Source organism: Paramormyrops kingsleyae, chromosome 16 (assembly GCF_048594095.1).
Source record: "Paramormyrops kingsleyae isolate MSU_618 chromosome 16, PKINGS_0.4, whole genome shotgun sequence".
In the NCBI taxonomy this organism is placed as follows: Eukaryota; Metazoa; Chordata; class Actinopteri; order Osteoglossiformes; family Mormyridae; genus Paramormyrops; species Paramormyrops kingsleyae.
The window spans coordinates 12,819,672-12,837,396 of record NC_132812.1 but is presented as its reverse complement, the minus strand read 5'-3'; the positions used below and the strand labels follow the sequence as shown (position 1 = coordinate 12,837,396).

The 17,725-nt window shown below is 41.5% G+C and overlaps 1 protein-coding gene across 4 annotated transcripts in view; it reads left to right on the top strand.

Moving 5' to 3' along the window:
* obsl1b (obscurin like cytoskeletal adaptor 1b) overlaps positions 1–17,656 on the top strand; it is a 41,340-nt gene extending 23,684 nt beyond the window's left edge. For all 4 annotated transcript variants that reach the window (XM_023801794.1, XM_072700424.1, XM_023801796.1 and 1 more), the window contains 17 exons: positions 123–398; positions 488–760; positions 1,733–2,008; positions 2,196–2,471; positions 2,549–2,821; positions 2,945–3,220; positions 3,308–3,577; positions 3,856–4,122; positions 4,250–4,519; positions 9,684–9,950; positions 10,983–11,249; positions 12,472–12,584; positions 12,822–12,975; positions 13,168–13,329; positions 13,590–13,694; positions 13,782–14,048; positions 16,867–17,656. In XM_023801794.1, the coding sequence (XP_023657562.1) occupies positions 123–398; positions 488–760; positions 1,733–2,008; positions 2,196–2,471; positions 2,549–2,821; positions 2,945–3,220; positions 3,308–3,577; positions 3,856–4,122; positions 4,250–4,519; positions 9,684–9,950; positions 10,983–11,249; positions 12,472–12,584; positions 12,822–12,975; positions 13,168–13,329; positions 13,590–13,694; positions 13,782–14,048; positions 16,867–16,883 (3,809 nt within the window). In that variant the 3' untranslated portion in view covers positions 16,884–17,656. The remainder of the gene's footprint in view (positions 1–122; positions 399–487; positions 761–1,732; positions 2,009–2,195; positions 2,472–2,548; positions 2,822–2,944; positions 3,221–3,307; positions 3,578–3,855; positions 4,123–4,249; positions 4,520–9,683; positions 9,951–10,982; positions 11,250–12,471; positions 12,585–12,821; positions 12,976–13,167; positions 13,330–13,589; positions 13,695–13,781; positions 14,049–16,866) is intronic.
* The last annotated feature ends 69 nt before the right edge of the window (positions 17,657–17,725 follow it).

The window sequence follows — 17,725 nt, the reverse complement described above, 5'->3', positions numbered from 1 at the left end:
CATCATCATCTTCATCATCAAAGCGCTTCAATGTGAATGCATGCATAACATGTACAGTCTTTCTCTTAATTTGAACCTTTTTTGTCAGCTCACTGACCAAGTCATTGAATACTTCCTTACAGCACCTCTTGTTACATTTGTGGAAATGCCTGAAGAGAATCTACAGAAAAATGTTGTGGAACTAGATCCTCTTGTCTTGCACTGTGAACTCTCAAGACCTGATGCCGCCACTCAGTGGTATAAGGATGGGGTCGAGATTAAACCAGGCAACAATATAATCATGAAAGCAGATGGGACCCAAAGGCAACTAATTATCCAGACAACTCAGCTTTCAGACAGTGGAACATACACATGCCGTGCAGGAGACAATACACTTCTATTCAAAGTTAGCATACGAGGTATGGAACTAACACTTCATGTATACATTAAAACTCAAAGCTGTCTTATGGTTCTGTTTTCTAGCCATTCAATGCATTCCTTTTCACAGAGCCTCCTGTGATGATTGTCTATCCCAAAGAAGATGTCCACCTTGATCGTTATGTCTCGGAGGAAATAGTGTTAAGCTGTGAGTTGTCGCGTCAAAATGGAACAGTGAACTGGTATAAGGATGGCCAGAAGCTCCAGGAAAGCGAGAACATCAAAATAAAGTCTGAAGGCCCATATAGGAGACTCAAAATTCTTCATGGCACTGCAGAAGATTCTGGAGAATATGTGTGCGATACTGCAGATGACTCTATCTTTTTTCAACTCAATATAACTGGTAAAGAACTGTGTCAAAATATGTCTGTTTTGTATGATTGCTGCCTGTCTCTTGTACATCTGCTGTTGCACAGTCCATTAAAGATTGAATGAATTTTGTCCCTTGAAAATTGCCAAGAAAGTTCACTGGCTTCTACAGTCAGTCCTGCTACAACGCTTGATGTCACACTGCAAATCCGTTCTAACATGACTGATATATTAGTACCCAAGTCCAATACAATGCAGAATCGCATTTGTAATTCTGCGATTTTCAGTCAGAGACAAAAACACTACACAAACTACGTGATATGGTCTTAGCGAGAAACATTACTTGCACACAAAAACAGCTATTCAAGTGAATGATAGTGATGTCCAATTCGTGAACAAATAATTTTGAACCAGTTCTTTTCAGTGAATCAGCCAAACCGGTTTTCAAATCTAAAAGAGTTAAACTTTTAGTACATCCACGCATTGCAGAGGTCAAAGTCAGATTCTAAAAATCCAAAATTTAACAAAATATTATATAAAAACACAGCAACCTTTGCTGGGCTAGATGGTACTCTCTGTTCAAAAGGGTTCAGAGCATGCCCCAAACTAAACTAAAAGCACCATCCAGTGGGGTCAGAAAAAACATCACGTGGTTCATAAAGCGACATTTTGGCCATCACTACTCCCGACTCTCCGACAAGGTATCAAGGTCAGCATGTTCAGGTGAAGTGGTTACTAGGCAATTCTCAAAAGACCCATAGGAAATGTTTGTGATATAATTTATTAATGTATTATTTCTTTTTTAAAATGTATATAATTACATTATTGGCCACTGGTAACACTAATTTATTAATTAATTTTGTTTGGAGTAAGTTGGAGTTGTTTTCCCTTAACCCTGTTTTCCTTATTGGATATGTGTATTTTAGTACACGATTTTAGTGAATGCGAGGTTTTTCAGGAACGTATTATTCATGTTGTATCAGGACTGACTGTACTTCTTTTTCAGAGGCTCCTGTCCGCATCGTCTCCCCCAGCCAGTCTCAAATGGAATTGTGCCAGCAAACTTCGGAGCGGGTGGTTTTGAGTTGTGAACTCTCAAGAGCTAATGCACCGGTACGCTGGTACCGTGATGGTCTCGAGGTTGAAGAAAACGACAATCTTATCCTGGAGGTCGATGGGATCTACAGACGACTCATCATCCCCGAGACCACAGTGCAGGACTCTGCTGAATATGTGTGTGACACAGCTGATGACTCTGTGACCTTCTTTGTGAATATTGCAGGTATTTACAATACTAACAAAAACATGTAAACCTTCTGATCCTTAAATTCCCATGGATGAAACATATCTGAATCAAATGTTTTATCCTTAAAACCTTCAAGAGTGAAGTCTAAATCAGGCTTTGATGATGGGATGTACTGATTCAGAAATTCTTGATTGATCTACAACTCTAAACTTTTTATATCCAGAACCACCAGTAAGGTTTGTGCGCCCCAGAAAGATGGCAAGCACTGTGGAAAGTATTGTTGGGGATCCAGTAGTGCTTGAGTGTGAGGTGTCACGAGCAAGTGCCCAAGTGAGCTGGAAAAAGGATGGAGAGGAGATGGAAGAAAGCAGAAACATCACCATTATTGAAGATGGTATTTCCCGCCAATTAACCATACGCTCATCGAGATTGGAGGATTCAGGCCAATATATTTGTGATGCGAAAGACGATGTGATGGATTTTACAGTAAAAATCAGTGGTAAGTATTAACCGGTTGTTAGGTTTTTTCTAACAGCCAGTTTTTCCCTTCACACTTTTCATGTTAATCTCTCGTAGAGAAACCAGTAAAAATCCTGAGCAAAAGCAACACAACAGAGCAGCAGTTTGAGACTTCTGAAGATATTGTCTTGGAGTGTGAGCTCTCTAGAGCGAATGGCATTGCCAAATGGTACAAAGATGGTGAGAATATAGTAGAAAATGAGCGTTTCTACTTTGAGGAGGATGGAACTTTCCGTTCACTAGTCATCATGAATGCTGAGCTCACAGACTCTGGAAAATATGTCTGTGATGTCAGAGATGACAAGATTGTCTTCCATGTTACTGTAAAAGGTATTCTAGTGCATTGCACTGTGGAATCAGCTTCAACTTTGTAGATATTTGGAAAATGCTGGACTTCACAGAGTCTCTAAGTATGCATATAATTGATTTAATGACAATTGTTTTCGTTTTCAGAACCTCCAGTTACAATCCTGGGCAACTCAGGCAGCCCAGAGCATCATAGCCTGTTAGCAGGAGATGACCTCATCTTGGAGTGTGAAGTCTCTCGAGCTAGCGCTACTGTGGATTGGTACAGCGACGGAAAGCTTTTGAGCTCAGATTCTCGTACCCATATTGAGAGCTATGGAACCGTCAGGAAGCTTGTCCTATCAAGGCTGCAGCCCTCAGACTCAGGGACGTACACATGCGATGCTATTGATGACAAGATGAGCACCATAGTAAAAGTTCAAGGTAAAACAAATATTCGTTTTCTTTTTTATTCCTAAAATACGAACCTTAGTTTTGACCCTTACAAATACATGGGTTTTTTTCTTATAGAAACGCCCCTCAAGTTCTTAGACAAACCAGAGTCAAACATAATCACGGCTTATGAAAAGGAAAGCGTGACATTCAATGTAAAGGTGTCTCAGGACAATGCCACACTACAATGGCTAAAGGAGTTGAAACAGTTAACAGGAGACCGTATCCATACAAGAAGTGAGGGGAACACTCACTTCCTAACCATTACAGATTTACAGCGGTCTGACAGTGGCAGGTACACTTGTGATGCCAGCACTGATCAGATGCACTTCAATCTAACAGTGAAAGGTAAGGATATACATTATATTATACAGGTTATATCCTTAATTTTCTGCACTGTTTTTGTTAATCGATGTATACAGATACGTTGCCAGTGGTACCAAACCAAGTCTGGTTTACTTTTACTCCAAATAAAATTACAAGGAAAGAAAAAGAGCCCTGTAGACCATAAAAGGAACCATTGTACTAACGAATGGAGACTCGAAAGAACAGCAGCAATGCTTTTTTAAAGTATTTTTCTGAATTTGTGTGGTCACTTATATTGTGATACTGTTTTTATTCATCAGCATTCAGAGTGACATTTGTAAGGCCACTGGAAAATACAGTGGCCCAAAAGGACGGCCTTATCACACTACAGTGTGAGCTCAATGAAACCAAAGGAGATGTGCTCTGGCTGAAAGATGGTCAGGAGATCACTCCCAGTTGCCGACTGGCCATCCGGGCAGAAGGCCGAGCTCGTAGCCTGACCATCCGTAACATAAGTGAGAGAGACGCTGGGGAGTATACCTGCGAATCAAAAGATGATAGAACATCTGCCAGGATGATAGTGGAAAGTATGTGGAAATCAATAAACATTTTTGCTAGCTATGAGAAATAAATCGAATCATAAACAGAGTTGACTCGTTTATAATATATTCTTTTAATTAATCTTATTCATATTTGTTTTTTTGTCCACACTAGCACCTCGAGTTGTGGAGTTCATTGCTGAACTATACAACACCACCGTCCTTGAAGGGGAAGATGCCACATTTAAGTGTATGGTCTCCCCGGAGGACGTACAGGTGGTGTGGTACAGGGATGGCCAGCCGATCACTCCGGATGAGAGGTTTACAGTGTCCAGTAACGGGCTGTGCCACACAGTGCACATCCACAACTGCCAAGTCTCTGACAGCTGTAGGATCACTGCAATGGCTGAAGGGTTAAAGTCAGAAGCCAGCCTAAAGGTCCAAGGTGAGAGGACAATCAGTTAATGCTTTCTGTGAATTTCAAGCTATGAGTAGACGGCATGGCCCATATTTACGAAGCAGGCTAAAAGTAACTCCTAACATGCCCATTTAGGAGATAGTCCTAATTTTTTTGACAAAGAGCAATTCAGAAAGCCCCTTAGTGGTAAAAGTAGCGCCTATGTCTGGGAGAACTGAAAAGTATTTGAGAGGACTCCTATGTCACTAAGACCAACTCACAAATAGTCACAAAATGGCTGCTGTCAATCTGCGTTGCAATGTCTTGGAAACATTTAACAAACGCTGAATTACTTAAAGGATACCGTCTCAGTCAGGAGGGAATACTGATGGTTGTGGAGCTTGTGAGGGATGCAATAACATCTCCAACCAACCGAAATGACCCAATCATATACAGTGGAAACCACTCGAAAAGGAAGCAGGATTGTGTATGCTGGCCTCTGCTAACTGAACCTAACTTCTGTTGCTGGAATAAATTAGCCCACTAGAGGTGATCTGTCAGAATCACGGGGTCCCAGGGTCCGGTTTAAATTCTTTATTGAAGAATTGTCACTTCTCTACAATCTTCCAGTTACTGGATTACTCCAATGTACAGGCTTGACTATAAGTGTTTTTTTCTACATGCAATAAGCAACAGTAACATAAATAAACCAAAGTAGTTTGAGCACTTAGACAGGAAAACTATGCTATACCGAAATGATAACATTACAAGGGGTGGCTGTCTGACCTTAAATATGTGCAACATATTATAATATGAATTACAGAGGCATGTCATTTTACAACATACTCTTTAACATATTCTTTAGGCAAAACAAACACCTGTGCATTAGGCATCTGTACCCTTATAACTAACCATGTGGTTACCCTAACTGCTAGCTACTTCACATGTCCATAATCCAGTAAATAATAATATACCATATTAAACAACTAAGTTGTATGGAGGGTTTAGAAAATTTAATATAAACAGACTAGCATCTGTATATAAGTGCTTCATTTCTGATACACGTAGGTATAGAAGGCGCACTTATTTTAGCGGTGCTGAATGATTAAAATTATCTGACTAGCGCATCTACATTGCTTAAGAACTTCATTAATTACCTCCTTTTGGACCGCTATCAGTATGAACGTTAAGCTAGCGGAATATGGGCATGGGCTCATTAGCAGGGTAACCATGAGGAAGTACAGTTACTAAACTGACTCTCGCAAGGCGAATAACCCGTTCGAAAATTAAAGGGAAGGCGAGCGACAAACTAGGCGCGAGACGATCTCGGGAACACCAGCTACAGACACAATGCAACAGGGATGCTCGGCCGAGTTATGTTGTATGTACACTGCTCTATTGGACTAAACCATTGCATAAATGAAAAAAGGGAATAGCCTTTTAAACACCGCTTATATGGATCACATCTCTCTGGGTGAAATTGATCATTGTAAGCGGGTGATAATTCTAACTGATTTTTTTTTCTTTCTGTCTCAGGCAGATTACCATATAATTGACATTTGTGTATTTACTACATAAATATAAGGTAATAAAACGAACAGCACCGCTATGTACTGAATTTTATTAACCCGTTCAAAATTCAGTACAGCTATTTCAGGCACAAATTAAATTGTATAATTCAATTACGCAATAACATACAAGAACGAGTGCGGTTGTACTCCAATAAATCATGGCTATGATGTAAGAGGACTACCTGATTACTACTGTATAAGCAAATTATTTAAACAGTATTTGTACAGGAATGATTCTGTCCTAAGCTTTTTGATGCATATAAGTGGTTGATCACTATAGCCATGATCACTATAAGTGGTTTCCTCTGTATTTGTGTTTAGGGGATGTTGCGCATACATTTTCACCAGCACATACTAGCTTATCATCAACCAATCCTCGTGGTTATTGCAGGCAAACTGACGTCAGCCTTAGTGATGGAGTCTTACTCTTAACTTAGGTGTTGGGTCTTCTCCTAACTAAAAGTTGCTCTCAGCCACTTTGTGAATAGGTTTTAGGAAAAAACTCTTAATGTGATTTAGGAGTACTCTTAGTGGTAAGATAAAATGCTTTGTGAATACAGGCCCAGATTTTTAGCATCTTTCATTTATGGTTGCTCTCTCTGTACTAATCACACACTTTGTATATAGCTAATTGCTAAAAAAAATATGTGGATTATATTGGGTAAAACAGACCACATAGCTTGGGTCAATGTGCCTAAGTGGTTCAGGTAGACAACTAGCTGTGAGCTTTTAGTAGGACTGTTTTTTTGATGGGCACATAGGAAAGGGCCTCCACTAAAAAGGGGCCTCAGTAAGGGGCAACTTTTACCAATGCCACACCCCCTAATCATTCTCCCCCTCCAATGGGCTCACCACCTGTAGGAGGGGCCGAAGGGATTGGGTGCAGTGCTAGTTGGGAACTGGCCGAAGGCGGGGACCTTGGCGGTCCGATCCTCGGCTGCAGAAGCTAGCTCTAGGGACATGGAATGCCACCTCTCTGGTGAAGAAGGAGCCTGAGCTGGTGTCCGAGGTTGTGAGGTTCCAACTAGATATAGTCGGGCTCACCTCAACACACGGCTCCTTGAAGGGGGTTGGACCCTCTTCCACGCCAAGCAGGGGTGGGCATACTTACATTGGGGTTGGTTACATTAGTTACATTGGGTGCCTGTACATTGGGGTTTACCGCAGTGGACGAGAGGGTAGCCTCCCTTTGCCTTCGGGTGGGGGGACGGGTCCTGACTGTTGTTTGCACTTATGGGCCAAATGGCAGTTCAGAATACCCACCCTTTTTGGAGTCCTTGGGAGGGGTGTTGGAGAGCACTCCTTCCGGAGACTCTCTTGTTCTGCTGGGGGACTTCAATGCTCACGTGGGCAATGACAGTGAGACCTGGAGGGGCGTGATTGGGAGGAACAGCCCCTCCGATCTGAACCCGAGTGGTGTTTTGTTATTGGACTTCTGTGCTCATCACGGATTGTCCATAATGAACACCATGTTCAAGCATAAGGGTGTCCATATGTGCATTTGGCACCAGGACACCCTAGGCTGCAGTTCAATGATCGACTTTGTGGTCGTGTCATCGGACTTGCGGCCGCATGAATTGGACACTCGGGTGAGGAAAGGGGTCGGAGCTGTCAACCGATCACCACCTGGTGGTGGGTTGGCTCTGCTGGTGGGGGACAAAGCCGGTCAGACCTGGCAGACCCAAGCGTATAATGCGGATCTGCTGGGAACGTCTGGCGGAATCCCCTGTCAGAAGGAGCTTCAACTCCTACCTCCGGCAGAACTTCGTCCATGTCCCGGGGGAGACGGGGGATATTGAGTCCGAATGGGCCATGTTCCGTGTCTCCATTGTGGAGGTGGCTGACTGGAGCTGTGACCATAAGGTGGCCGGTGCCTGTCGCGGCGGCAATCCCCGAACCCGCTGGTGGACACGAGTGGTGAGGGATGCCGTCAAGCTGAAGGAGTCCTATCGGGTCTTTTTGGCCTGTGGGACTCCAGAGGCAGCTGATGAGTACCAGCGGGCCAAGCAGAACGCAGCTTCGGCGGTCGCTGAGGCAAAAACACGGGTATGGGAGGAGTTTGGCGAGGCCATGGAGAACGACTTCCAGACGACTTTGAGGAGATTCTGGTCCACCATCTGGCGGCTCAAGGCGGGAAAGTGATGCAGCGTCAACACTGTTTATGGTGGGGATGGGGCACTATTGACCTCAGCTCGGGATGTTGTGGGTCGGTGGAACGAACACTTCGAAGACCTCCTCAATCCCACCAACATGCCTTCCAATGAGGAAGCAGAGTCTGGGGACTTGGGGTGGACTCCCCTGTCTCTGGGGCGGAACTCGCTGAGATGGTTAAAAAGCTCCTCAGTGACCGGGCCCTGGGGGTGGATGAGATCCGCCCGGAGTTCCTCAAAGCTCTGGATGTTGCGGGGCTTACACGCATCTGCAGCATCGCGTGGACATCGGGGGCGGTGTCTCTGGATTGGCAGACCAGGGTGGTGGTCCCCCTCTTCAAGAAGGGGGACCGGAGGGTGTGTTCCAACTATAGGGGGATCACACTCCTCAGCCTCCCTGGTAAGGTCTATTCAGGGGTGCTGGAGAGGAGGGTCCATTGGATAGTCAAATCTCGGATTCAGGAGGAGCAGTGTAGTTTTCACCCTGGCCGTGGAACAGTGGACCAGCTCTATACTCTCGGCAGGGTCCTGGAGGATGCGTGGGAGTTTGCCCAACCAGACTACATGTGCTTTGTGGACTTGGAGAAGGCATTTGACCGCGTCCCTCGGGGAGTCCTGTGGGGAGTGCTCCGGGAGTATGGGGTGCCGGGCTAGTGTGAAGTGGCTGGGATGAAAATCCGAGACCATGGTTCTCAGCCGGAAATGGGTGGAGTGCACTCTCTGGGTCGGGGAGGAGGTCCTTCTCCAAGTGGGGGAGTTTAAGTATTGTTCACGAGTGAGGGAAGGATGGAGCGGGAGATGGACAGGCGGATCGGTGCAGCGTCAGCAGTGATGCGGGCACTGCATCAGTCTGCCATGGTGAAGAAAGAGCTGAGCCAAAAGGCAAAGCTCCCGATTTACCAGTTGATCTATGTTCCTATCCTTACCTACGGTCATGAGCTATGGGTAGTGACTGAAAGAACGAGATCGCGAGTACAAGTGGCCGAAATGAGTTTCCTCCGCAGGGTGGCTGGGCTCTCCCGTAGAGATAGGGTGAGGAGCTCGGTCATTCGGGAGAGATTCAGAGTAGAGCCACTGCTCCTCCGCATTGAGAGGGCTCCGCATGTGGTGGCTCGGGCATCTGATTAGGATGCCTCCTGGACGCCTCCCTGGTGAGGTGTTCCAGGCATGTCCCACTGGGAGGAGGCCCCGGGGAAGACCCAGGACACGCTGGAGGGACTATGTCTCTCGGCTGGCCTGGGAATGCCTTGGGATTCCCCCGGAGGAGCTGGATGAAGTGGCCAGGGAGAGGGAAGTCTGGGTTTCCCTGCTGAGACTGCTGCCCCCGCGACCCGACCTCGGATAAGCGGAAGATAATGGATGGATGGATGGATGGATAGATGGAGTTCATTCTGTATAGTTCATTCTGTTTATATGTTGTGTCCATTGCTGTATTTCTCCTAATTTTTCTATGCAGCAGATTTCTCATGCTATCAAATTTTTGCTGCCCAGAGACACAGGTGCTGTTCACTAAGAAAATGGAGTCTGTGAAATCTGAAGAATATGGAGAGGCCACCTTTGTGGTGGAAGTGAACATGGAGGCTGGGGAGGTGCAGTGGATGAGGCAGGGTGTGGTCATCCAGTCAGGGCCCAAATTCACTTTGAAGCAGGTCGGTAGGAAGAGGAGCCTCACCATCCACAAGCTGTCCCTCTCAGACCAGGGAATGTACCGCTGTGAAACACTACACGACTGCACACGGGGGGAGCTCACAGTGGAGCGTGAGTACATGACCAGATCGTGTTTACTGCTCGCTTTCACCGGCCATGATGGCAAAAGTTGAGAAATGGGGCCGGACCGCTTGTTCTTGTCACGGATTTTGAGAGAAACCCGATTAAAAATATGTGGGAGTAATTTGAGCCTCAGAACCAGAATGACAGTTCCGCCAAAGCTCTGACAGCTCACAACAGGTGACTGATAGATGACCCGCAGACTGCTAGGGAGCGGATTTCTATATTGACATAAGATCACGGGCACAAGACAATTTAATTAAGCTTGTCAAAATGAGAAACCTGCAGAAAACGGGAAATAAATCTGGTGAAACTCTCTTTCAACTGCATTAATATAAAATCTAATAATAATGCAGGTTTGAGTGGTATTATATCCATTATATGAATTTATTTTTTATCTAAGTTTTTACAGTATTGGCTCATTTTAAAGTTATATAAGTATTTTTGTCTTCAGCAGAAAAATAAAAGATAAGGATAATGTCTGAACATTAACTGCTACTGGCACCCCACATGAATATGTATCTCTTTTCATTACAGCTAAATTTATGCATAAGCCTTCAAAGTCTTGGGCAGTGTCATCAAGTATCAAAAATAAACCCAGTCTGTAGCACAGGGGTTGCCTGTCTGTGTGAGAATAAGTGAAGGAACAAAATTTGGTATGTTCTCAAAGTACAGTGTGGAAACGGGATTAAATTGGTAACAGAACAAGCATCCTTTATTGTCTCTTCTGGTAACTTGTCTGATCACATTTGATCACGAAAAGCAGGGCTGTCCAAGATAAAACAAGATAACATAAACATGATAAGACAGGATGAGAAGATAAAATAAGATGTGATAAGATCCGCAATAAGATAAGATGCAGTGCAAGATAAGACAGGCTGTAAGATGAGATAAGATAAGTTTTTGTTGGTCCCAAGGGGAAATTTTTGTGCTCATTCATTATAGCACCATAAGTAATTTCTTTGTATAAAAAATCCATACATGTTTGACAATACTTACAAACCTGACATTATCTTCACACAGCCAGAAAAGTCACAATAAGGAAACGACTGGCGCAAATCGAAACGTTTGAGCGTGAGACAGCCTCATTTGAGGTGGAGCTGTCACACTCCAATGTAGAAGGGGTGTGGCAGAAGGATGGGGTCCGACTCAAGCCCAGCAACTACTGCCGCATGAGTACCAAGGGGTGTGTGCATAGTCTCACCGTACTGAACCTCTCCATGGAGGACACCGGCACCATTACCTTCTCTGCAGGGAATGTTGGAACATTTGCCAGGCTGGTTGTGAAAGGTAAACAAAGCTAAGCGATCGTGGAAAGACTCCAAAGGCGGCAGACAAAGCAACATACCAGTGGCGCTGGTTCTACTATAGAGTGTAGAAGTGTGTGCTAAACCTTATGTGTAAACTTTTGAACAATGTTCCTCTGAAGAAAAACTATGTTAGAGCAAGGAAATTACATAACTAACTTAGCAGTAGCTTGGACATATTATTATATCTAATAATAATATTCTGTTGTTATTATTATTTAATAATAGATTATTAAATCTAATATTATAATCATAGTAGATTGTCAGTCATTGTAGGTATGGTAAACATAATAAAATAATCACATTCATTATTGCATTTATTATTATTATTATTATTATTATTATTATTATTATTATTGTTATTATATCTTAATTCTTGCTTCGTAAATGTATTTGACTCACATTACTGATTCACATTTTTTTTTAATTTTAATGTATTTTAGCAACCCCCGTAAATTCTAATTCTACCTAATTTTTTAATGGCTAATTTGGATTACATTGGCATTGCGCTTTTGGTTTATGGGAGTTTAGATTTTGATATTATGGAAATTATTGAATTATATATATTATATATTGAAATTGTTATATATAAATATTGAAATAAAATGAAATTGCTGAGATATTTTCATTACAAAGTTGAAATTACAATAGTACAATAATTCATAAAATGTTAGTAATGACATTTTGCAATATTTTGAATTATTTTCGGTTCAGTTTAAAAGCTTAGCTCATGGAAGGCCAGTGCCCTGCGTTTGGCCCGCAAGCACTGTCCCAGCTTTTTCCACAGCCATACCAATAAGAGCATACTGAGCCATGATGTAAGCCTTTCAGCAATTTCAGCTGAACCGATTGGCAGGAAAATGCAATGAAGCGACAGGCTATTAATCCCACGAGGGCTCAAGTTACCAAAATATAAAAGACAAACGTTCCATGCATCACGTAATCAGTTTTAGCCCACCAAGGCTTTCTAGACATTTGCTTACATCACCTTGTCATGTGATGCCACAATGAGTGGAATAGCAGAGATGTCACACATGAGATTTTTACAGACGAGAGACCATTAAGCACCATATAACATTATAAACTGTGGAATTTATTATGGGATGTGGATTAGACAGTTGTTATTTCATTATGTTTTTTCAATTTACAATAGTGTTCTATACTTTTGCAGTATGGCTTAGAAATCCCATGTTTTGTGTTTCTAGAACTTCCTGTGACTATTGTAAAAAAGATGGAAGACTTGCGCCTCCCAGAGGGTTCAATGGCATCTTTGGAGTGTGAGCTTTCAAAACAGAATGCTGATGTCAAATGGCTGAAGGTACAGAAATGACCAGCAGGACTGGTATAGCTACATTAGCATCAAAATGAAAGTAAATGTCACTCTGAGTTTGTGTAAAAAATTACTTTCTGCGTTAACTATTATCCATTGTGCAAGCTGCAAAAATTTTAACCCCAACGTTACAAAATTAAACTTTAACAAGAAATGCACAAAAAAAAAAATACAACGTAAATTTAAGGTCAATGCAAATATTAAATGTTTTCTTCTAACCAACAGAATGGAATTGTGGTTAAACCAGACAAAAACCACCGCATCTATTCAATGGGAAGAAAACGCTTTCTTCAGATACTTAAATGTGATCAGAGTGATACAGGGATCTACACGTGCGATGCTGGAGACACAACTGCCTCCTGCTCCCTGGACATCTATGGTAAAGCCTGTGCTTGTAGCTAGATTGGTTACACTTTACGGTTTATTTTAGTTTATAAAGTGAAATATCGCCACCTAATGGACAAATGTGAATAAATAATACAGACCAAACATGATTGCAGTAATAAACTTTGCAATTGGTAGCAAACAGCAGTACTACTGTCTGTCCCAAATGTTTTACAAATCACTGCAGAGCGGCAAGTGGAGGTGGTACATGGTCTTGAGGATTTAGACATTCAAGAGGATCAGAATGCAGTGTTTGTGTGCGAGGTGTCTGTGGCAGATGTACCCGGAGAATGGTACAAAAATGGGGAAGAGATTCGTCCAACCAGCACCATTAAAATTCGCCAGGAAGGTCAGACACTCACTCATGTCATTCCTGGGTTACATTTTTATACATTTGTAACGTAAGAACCTTGGGGTTTCTGCATGAATGGTTCCTATAAAAAAATAAATATAACAACATAAGTATAAAATATAAAACTAAATATATTATTAATGAATAATACACAATTACAATTGCTATATGCCAAACTTTCTCACAACTCTACCTCACAAACACATTCTACACCAATAAACTAAATCTCATTTTCATTTATTGCTTCCATAATTTAGGGACCAAGCACTTTCTTCTGATTTGCAACGTGAAGGCCGAAGACTCGGGAGAGATCAAGTTTGTGGCCAAACAAGCCGAATCTATTGCTTACTTAGAAGTGGAAGGTATACATCATCCAATCAGTTTATTGTCATGTGATGTCACTCATGGCTAGCGTAACCAAGACTATAATACCCCCCTTGCCAATACAGCACTGCCTATGACGATAGTGAACCCTCTCCGGGACACCACCGTTGTGGAGAAGAGCCGTGTGGTCCTGGACTGCACTGTGTCCAACCCAAGAAGCAGCATCCGTTGGTACCACGGAAACAATGTGGTGCTGCCCTCAGAGCACTTTGAGATCTGCAGCGAGGGCTGCTACCGCAAGTTGGTCATCCAGCAGGTATCCCTAGAGGATGGTGGTGTATACAGCGTGCAGGTCGGGGAGCACATATCCTCAGCCCAGCTGACAGTGAAAGGTGAGCTGACAGCTACCCGGACAGAATTACATGGAATATCATTATTTATTTTGAATCCAACGATAAATATACAGGGTAGCTAAACATTTACCATGCACTTAAATAAATGATAAAATAAAATGGACAAAAATAATGTCTGTTCCACTGTTTAAGCTAATTCAATTTTTCTGTTGTAACAGATGCCAAGAATACTTGTCTGCAATATTATAACTGGTTTTAAAAAAAACATATGCTAGTTTCACCTGCTACCTGAAAGTATACTATATGGACAAAAGTATTGGAACACCTGGCCATTACACCTACAGGAACTTTTATGACATCCCATTCTAAATTCATAGGCATCAGTATGGAGTTGGTCTCCCCTTTGCCGCTACAACAGCTGCCACTCTTCTGAGAAGGCTTTCCACAAGATTTTGGAGCATTTGTGAGGTCAGGCACTGGTGTTGGCTGTGAAGGCCTGGCTCACAATGCCTGATCTACTTCATGCCAAAGGTGTTTGATGGGGTTGAGGTCAGTGCTCTGTGCAGGCCAGTCAAGTTCTTCCACATCAATGTCATCCAACCATGCATTTATGGACCTTGCTTTGTGCACTGGGGCACAGTCATGCTGGAACAGAGAAGGGCCTTCCCCAAACTGTTCCCACAAAGTTGGAAGCATAGAATTGTCCAAAATGTCTGCAGTGGGGGAACCAACTCCATATTGATACTTGTGGATTTAGAAAGAGATAAATAAAGTTGCTGTGCATGTAATGGACAGGTGTCCCAATACTTCTGTCCATGCAGTGTGGGGCATTCCTGTGAAACCTTTTGTAAGCCAAAATGGCATAAAACAAGGAAGCGTGTACCATTAATTTATACTGCAAATTTTTTTGAGCGTTTCCCAGACCAAAAAAAAAAAAACCTACGAAATAAAAAAAACCTAATAAAACACCAACATAAGCAGGAATATGATAAATACCCAACCTATATAAAGTAGAAATAATGTATGTACAGTGTAGTTTCAATTACCAGAATCATTTAACAACATGAATACCTTCTGAGAAATGCGTTGTTAGGCGATTTCCCCATTGTGAGAACATCATAGAGTCTACTTGCACAAACCAAGTTGGTATAGCCTACTACATACATAGGTCACAGTAAACTGTAAACTTTTTTAGAAGTACAAAGAGTATGTTCTAAAATAACCATAGAAAGTACTGTATAGTAAATACATAAACCAGTAATGTCGTTGTTTATACTCATTATCAAGTATATAATGTACTGTAAATAGTTGTATGTGCTATACTTTTATACGGCTGTCTAGTTTCATTTACACCAGCATCACCACAAACACATGAGTTTTTAATACATTGCACTCTGACGTTATAGCGGCTACAAAGTTGCTAAGCGATAGGAATTTTTCAGGCCATTATTATCTTATGGGACTACCATGGTATGTGCAGTCCACCGTGACCTCAAGGTTGTCATGCAGTGCATGACTGTACAGACGCTCCCCGGGTTATGATGGGTTTACGTTCCGAAAAACCTATCATAAGGCAAAAATATCGTGTGAACATGAATTTTAATACAGTACACCTAACCTAACAAAAGTCATAGCCTAGCCTTGTCTACCTTAAACATGCTTAGAACACTTACAGTTGGAAAAAATCATTAACTCAAAGCTTACTTTATAATAAAGTGTATCACACAAAGTATCGTTTGTATGCACTAGTGACCGTGTAGCAGACTGGGAGATGAGGAAGCTGCTGCTGCCTGGATGCTCAGTATTCGCAATTAAGTATCGCATATTGCTTGCTCGAGGAAAAAAAAATGAAATTCAAAATTGGAATACCTATCATAAAGTCGAAATATCGTAACACAGACCAGCGTAACTAAGGGAGCGTCTGTATATCTATAATTGACTCGCTGATAAACAAATGCTAAATGCTATTTTCGCCTTTCTACTTTTTTCGTAAAAGCAAAAATCTTCTTTGGCTTTCTCTCGGTTACCGAAAACAGATGCTAATGTAGGCCTAAGTTTTTAGTAAAAGAGAAGTAGCATAAAGTAAACTTTTGTAAAGCAGGGGATACCCGTATGTGGTTTATAAACTTATTTGTGCATTCAAGGTAAAACAAAATGTTATATTATCTTAATCACTCATCCTATCACTTAACTTAATCATTTTAGTTACATTAGCTGCCATAATTATCTTAATGCCTCTTCATTTGTATGTTTTTATTATTAAATAAACCACTAAATATTGTGATGTTCACAGTAGAAATTGTGATTTCCCTTATTCAGATAATTGCATACTAGTATACTCAGAGGTTACGCATCTGGCATGATAGTCATGTTTTAAGACTCAAACACTCACAGCAAGAAATCTTACGGCAAATCTGTATTATTAAACTGAAATTAACTACATAAAAAGCATTGTGGTAGTTTAAAAAGACTATTTACAACTTAACAAAAACTGCTACATACATGTAAATTAGGGGCAGCGTGTGGCTCAGTGGGCTAAGCCTGTGTAATTACAAGGTCACAGGTTCAAACCCAGCCTCAGCATGTCTGTGGGTCCTTGAGCAAGGCCCTTAACCCTCAGCTCCCTGGGTGTCCCAACAGGTGGTTGCCCTTCACAGACAGCTTGCTCTACAAAGAGCAAATTGAGGGAGGCATAAAAAGAATCTCCCCTTGGGGACAATAAAGGATCAATTATTATTATTAAATGCAGGTGCAGACTTGTCTCAAATTGGAAAATCTCACAGCAACCAGCTGACCAAAGTTGGCAACCCTGATTTTATATATATATATAAAAATAAACATCTTCTTTATTTTTCAGCTTGTACCAGCAACTAGCAACTGGAAGATGGAGGATCGACTGAATTGTCTACTTTAGTGGGAAAGATTGTATGAATTTATATATGTATTTATTGTTTATAGTATGGATGGGAAAAATCTTCATTTTCTTCCAATGGATTTGGAGAGGAAGCTCAATGGGAGACAAAGAAAGAAAATGATTTGTAACAATCAGGTTCTCAGAAGGAAAGAGGATCTCAAAATAAAGTGTGACCTGGAACAAGAGCTGACATTAGGAAAGAAGTATATTTCTTCATAAATGTATAAGAACATGAACTCTCTGTAGTACCTCCTTTCTTGTACAGTGTGCCATATTGGTTCACTGCTCCAAAAGGACTTGATTAAATAAATGCCATTCAAGAATTTATAGAAATGTTGATTAAAGTACTTAATTGGAGGAAAACTGTGCCACTATGTTGATGAGGACAATAATGTAGAAGAAACAATAAAATATGAAAGTCATTTCCTATACAGTAAGTTGTTAGTAAGACAATTGCAATGACAGTAAAATAAAAAAGCAAAATCTGCTTCATAATTTTACCTAAATATACAATGAATGTTTCATCATTAAGTATAAGTTACATTCAGTAATTCCAGAATATTTTTGCAATGTTTTTTTCCATAATGCATATAATTTGCTTTAACTTCCCAATGTCGCTCTATACACACACATCATCTTTTTTTGAATTCATCTATAAGACTCTGCGGGATTGTTGTTAAAAAAAAATAAAAAATCAGTACGTCCTCTTTGAATAAAACATGCTTTATGGGGACTCCATGGTCTGTTCTTCACGGATTGTAAAACTATTCAAAAATAAATAAAAACCCTTAAACTAACAGAC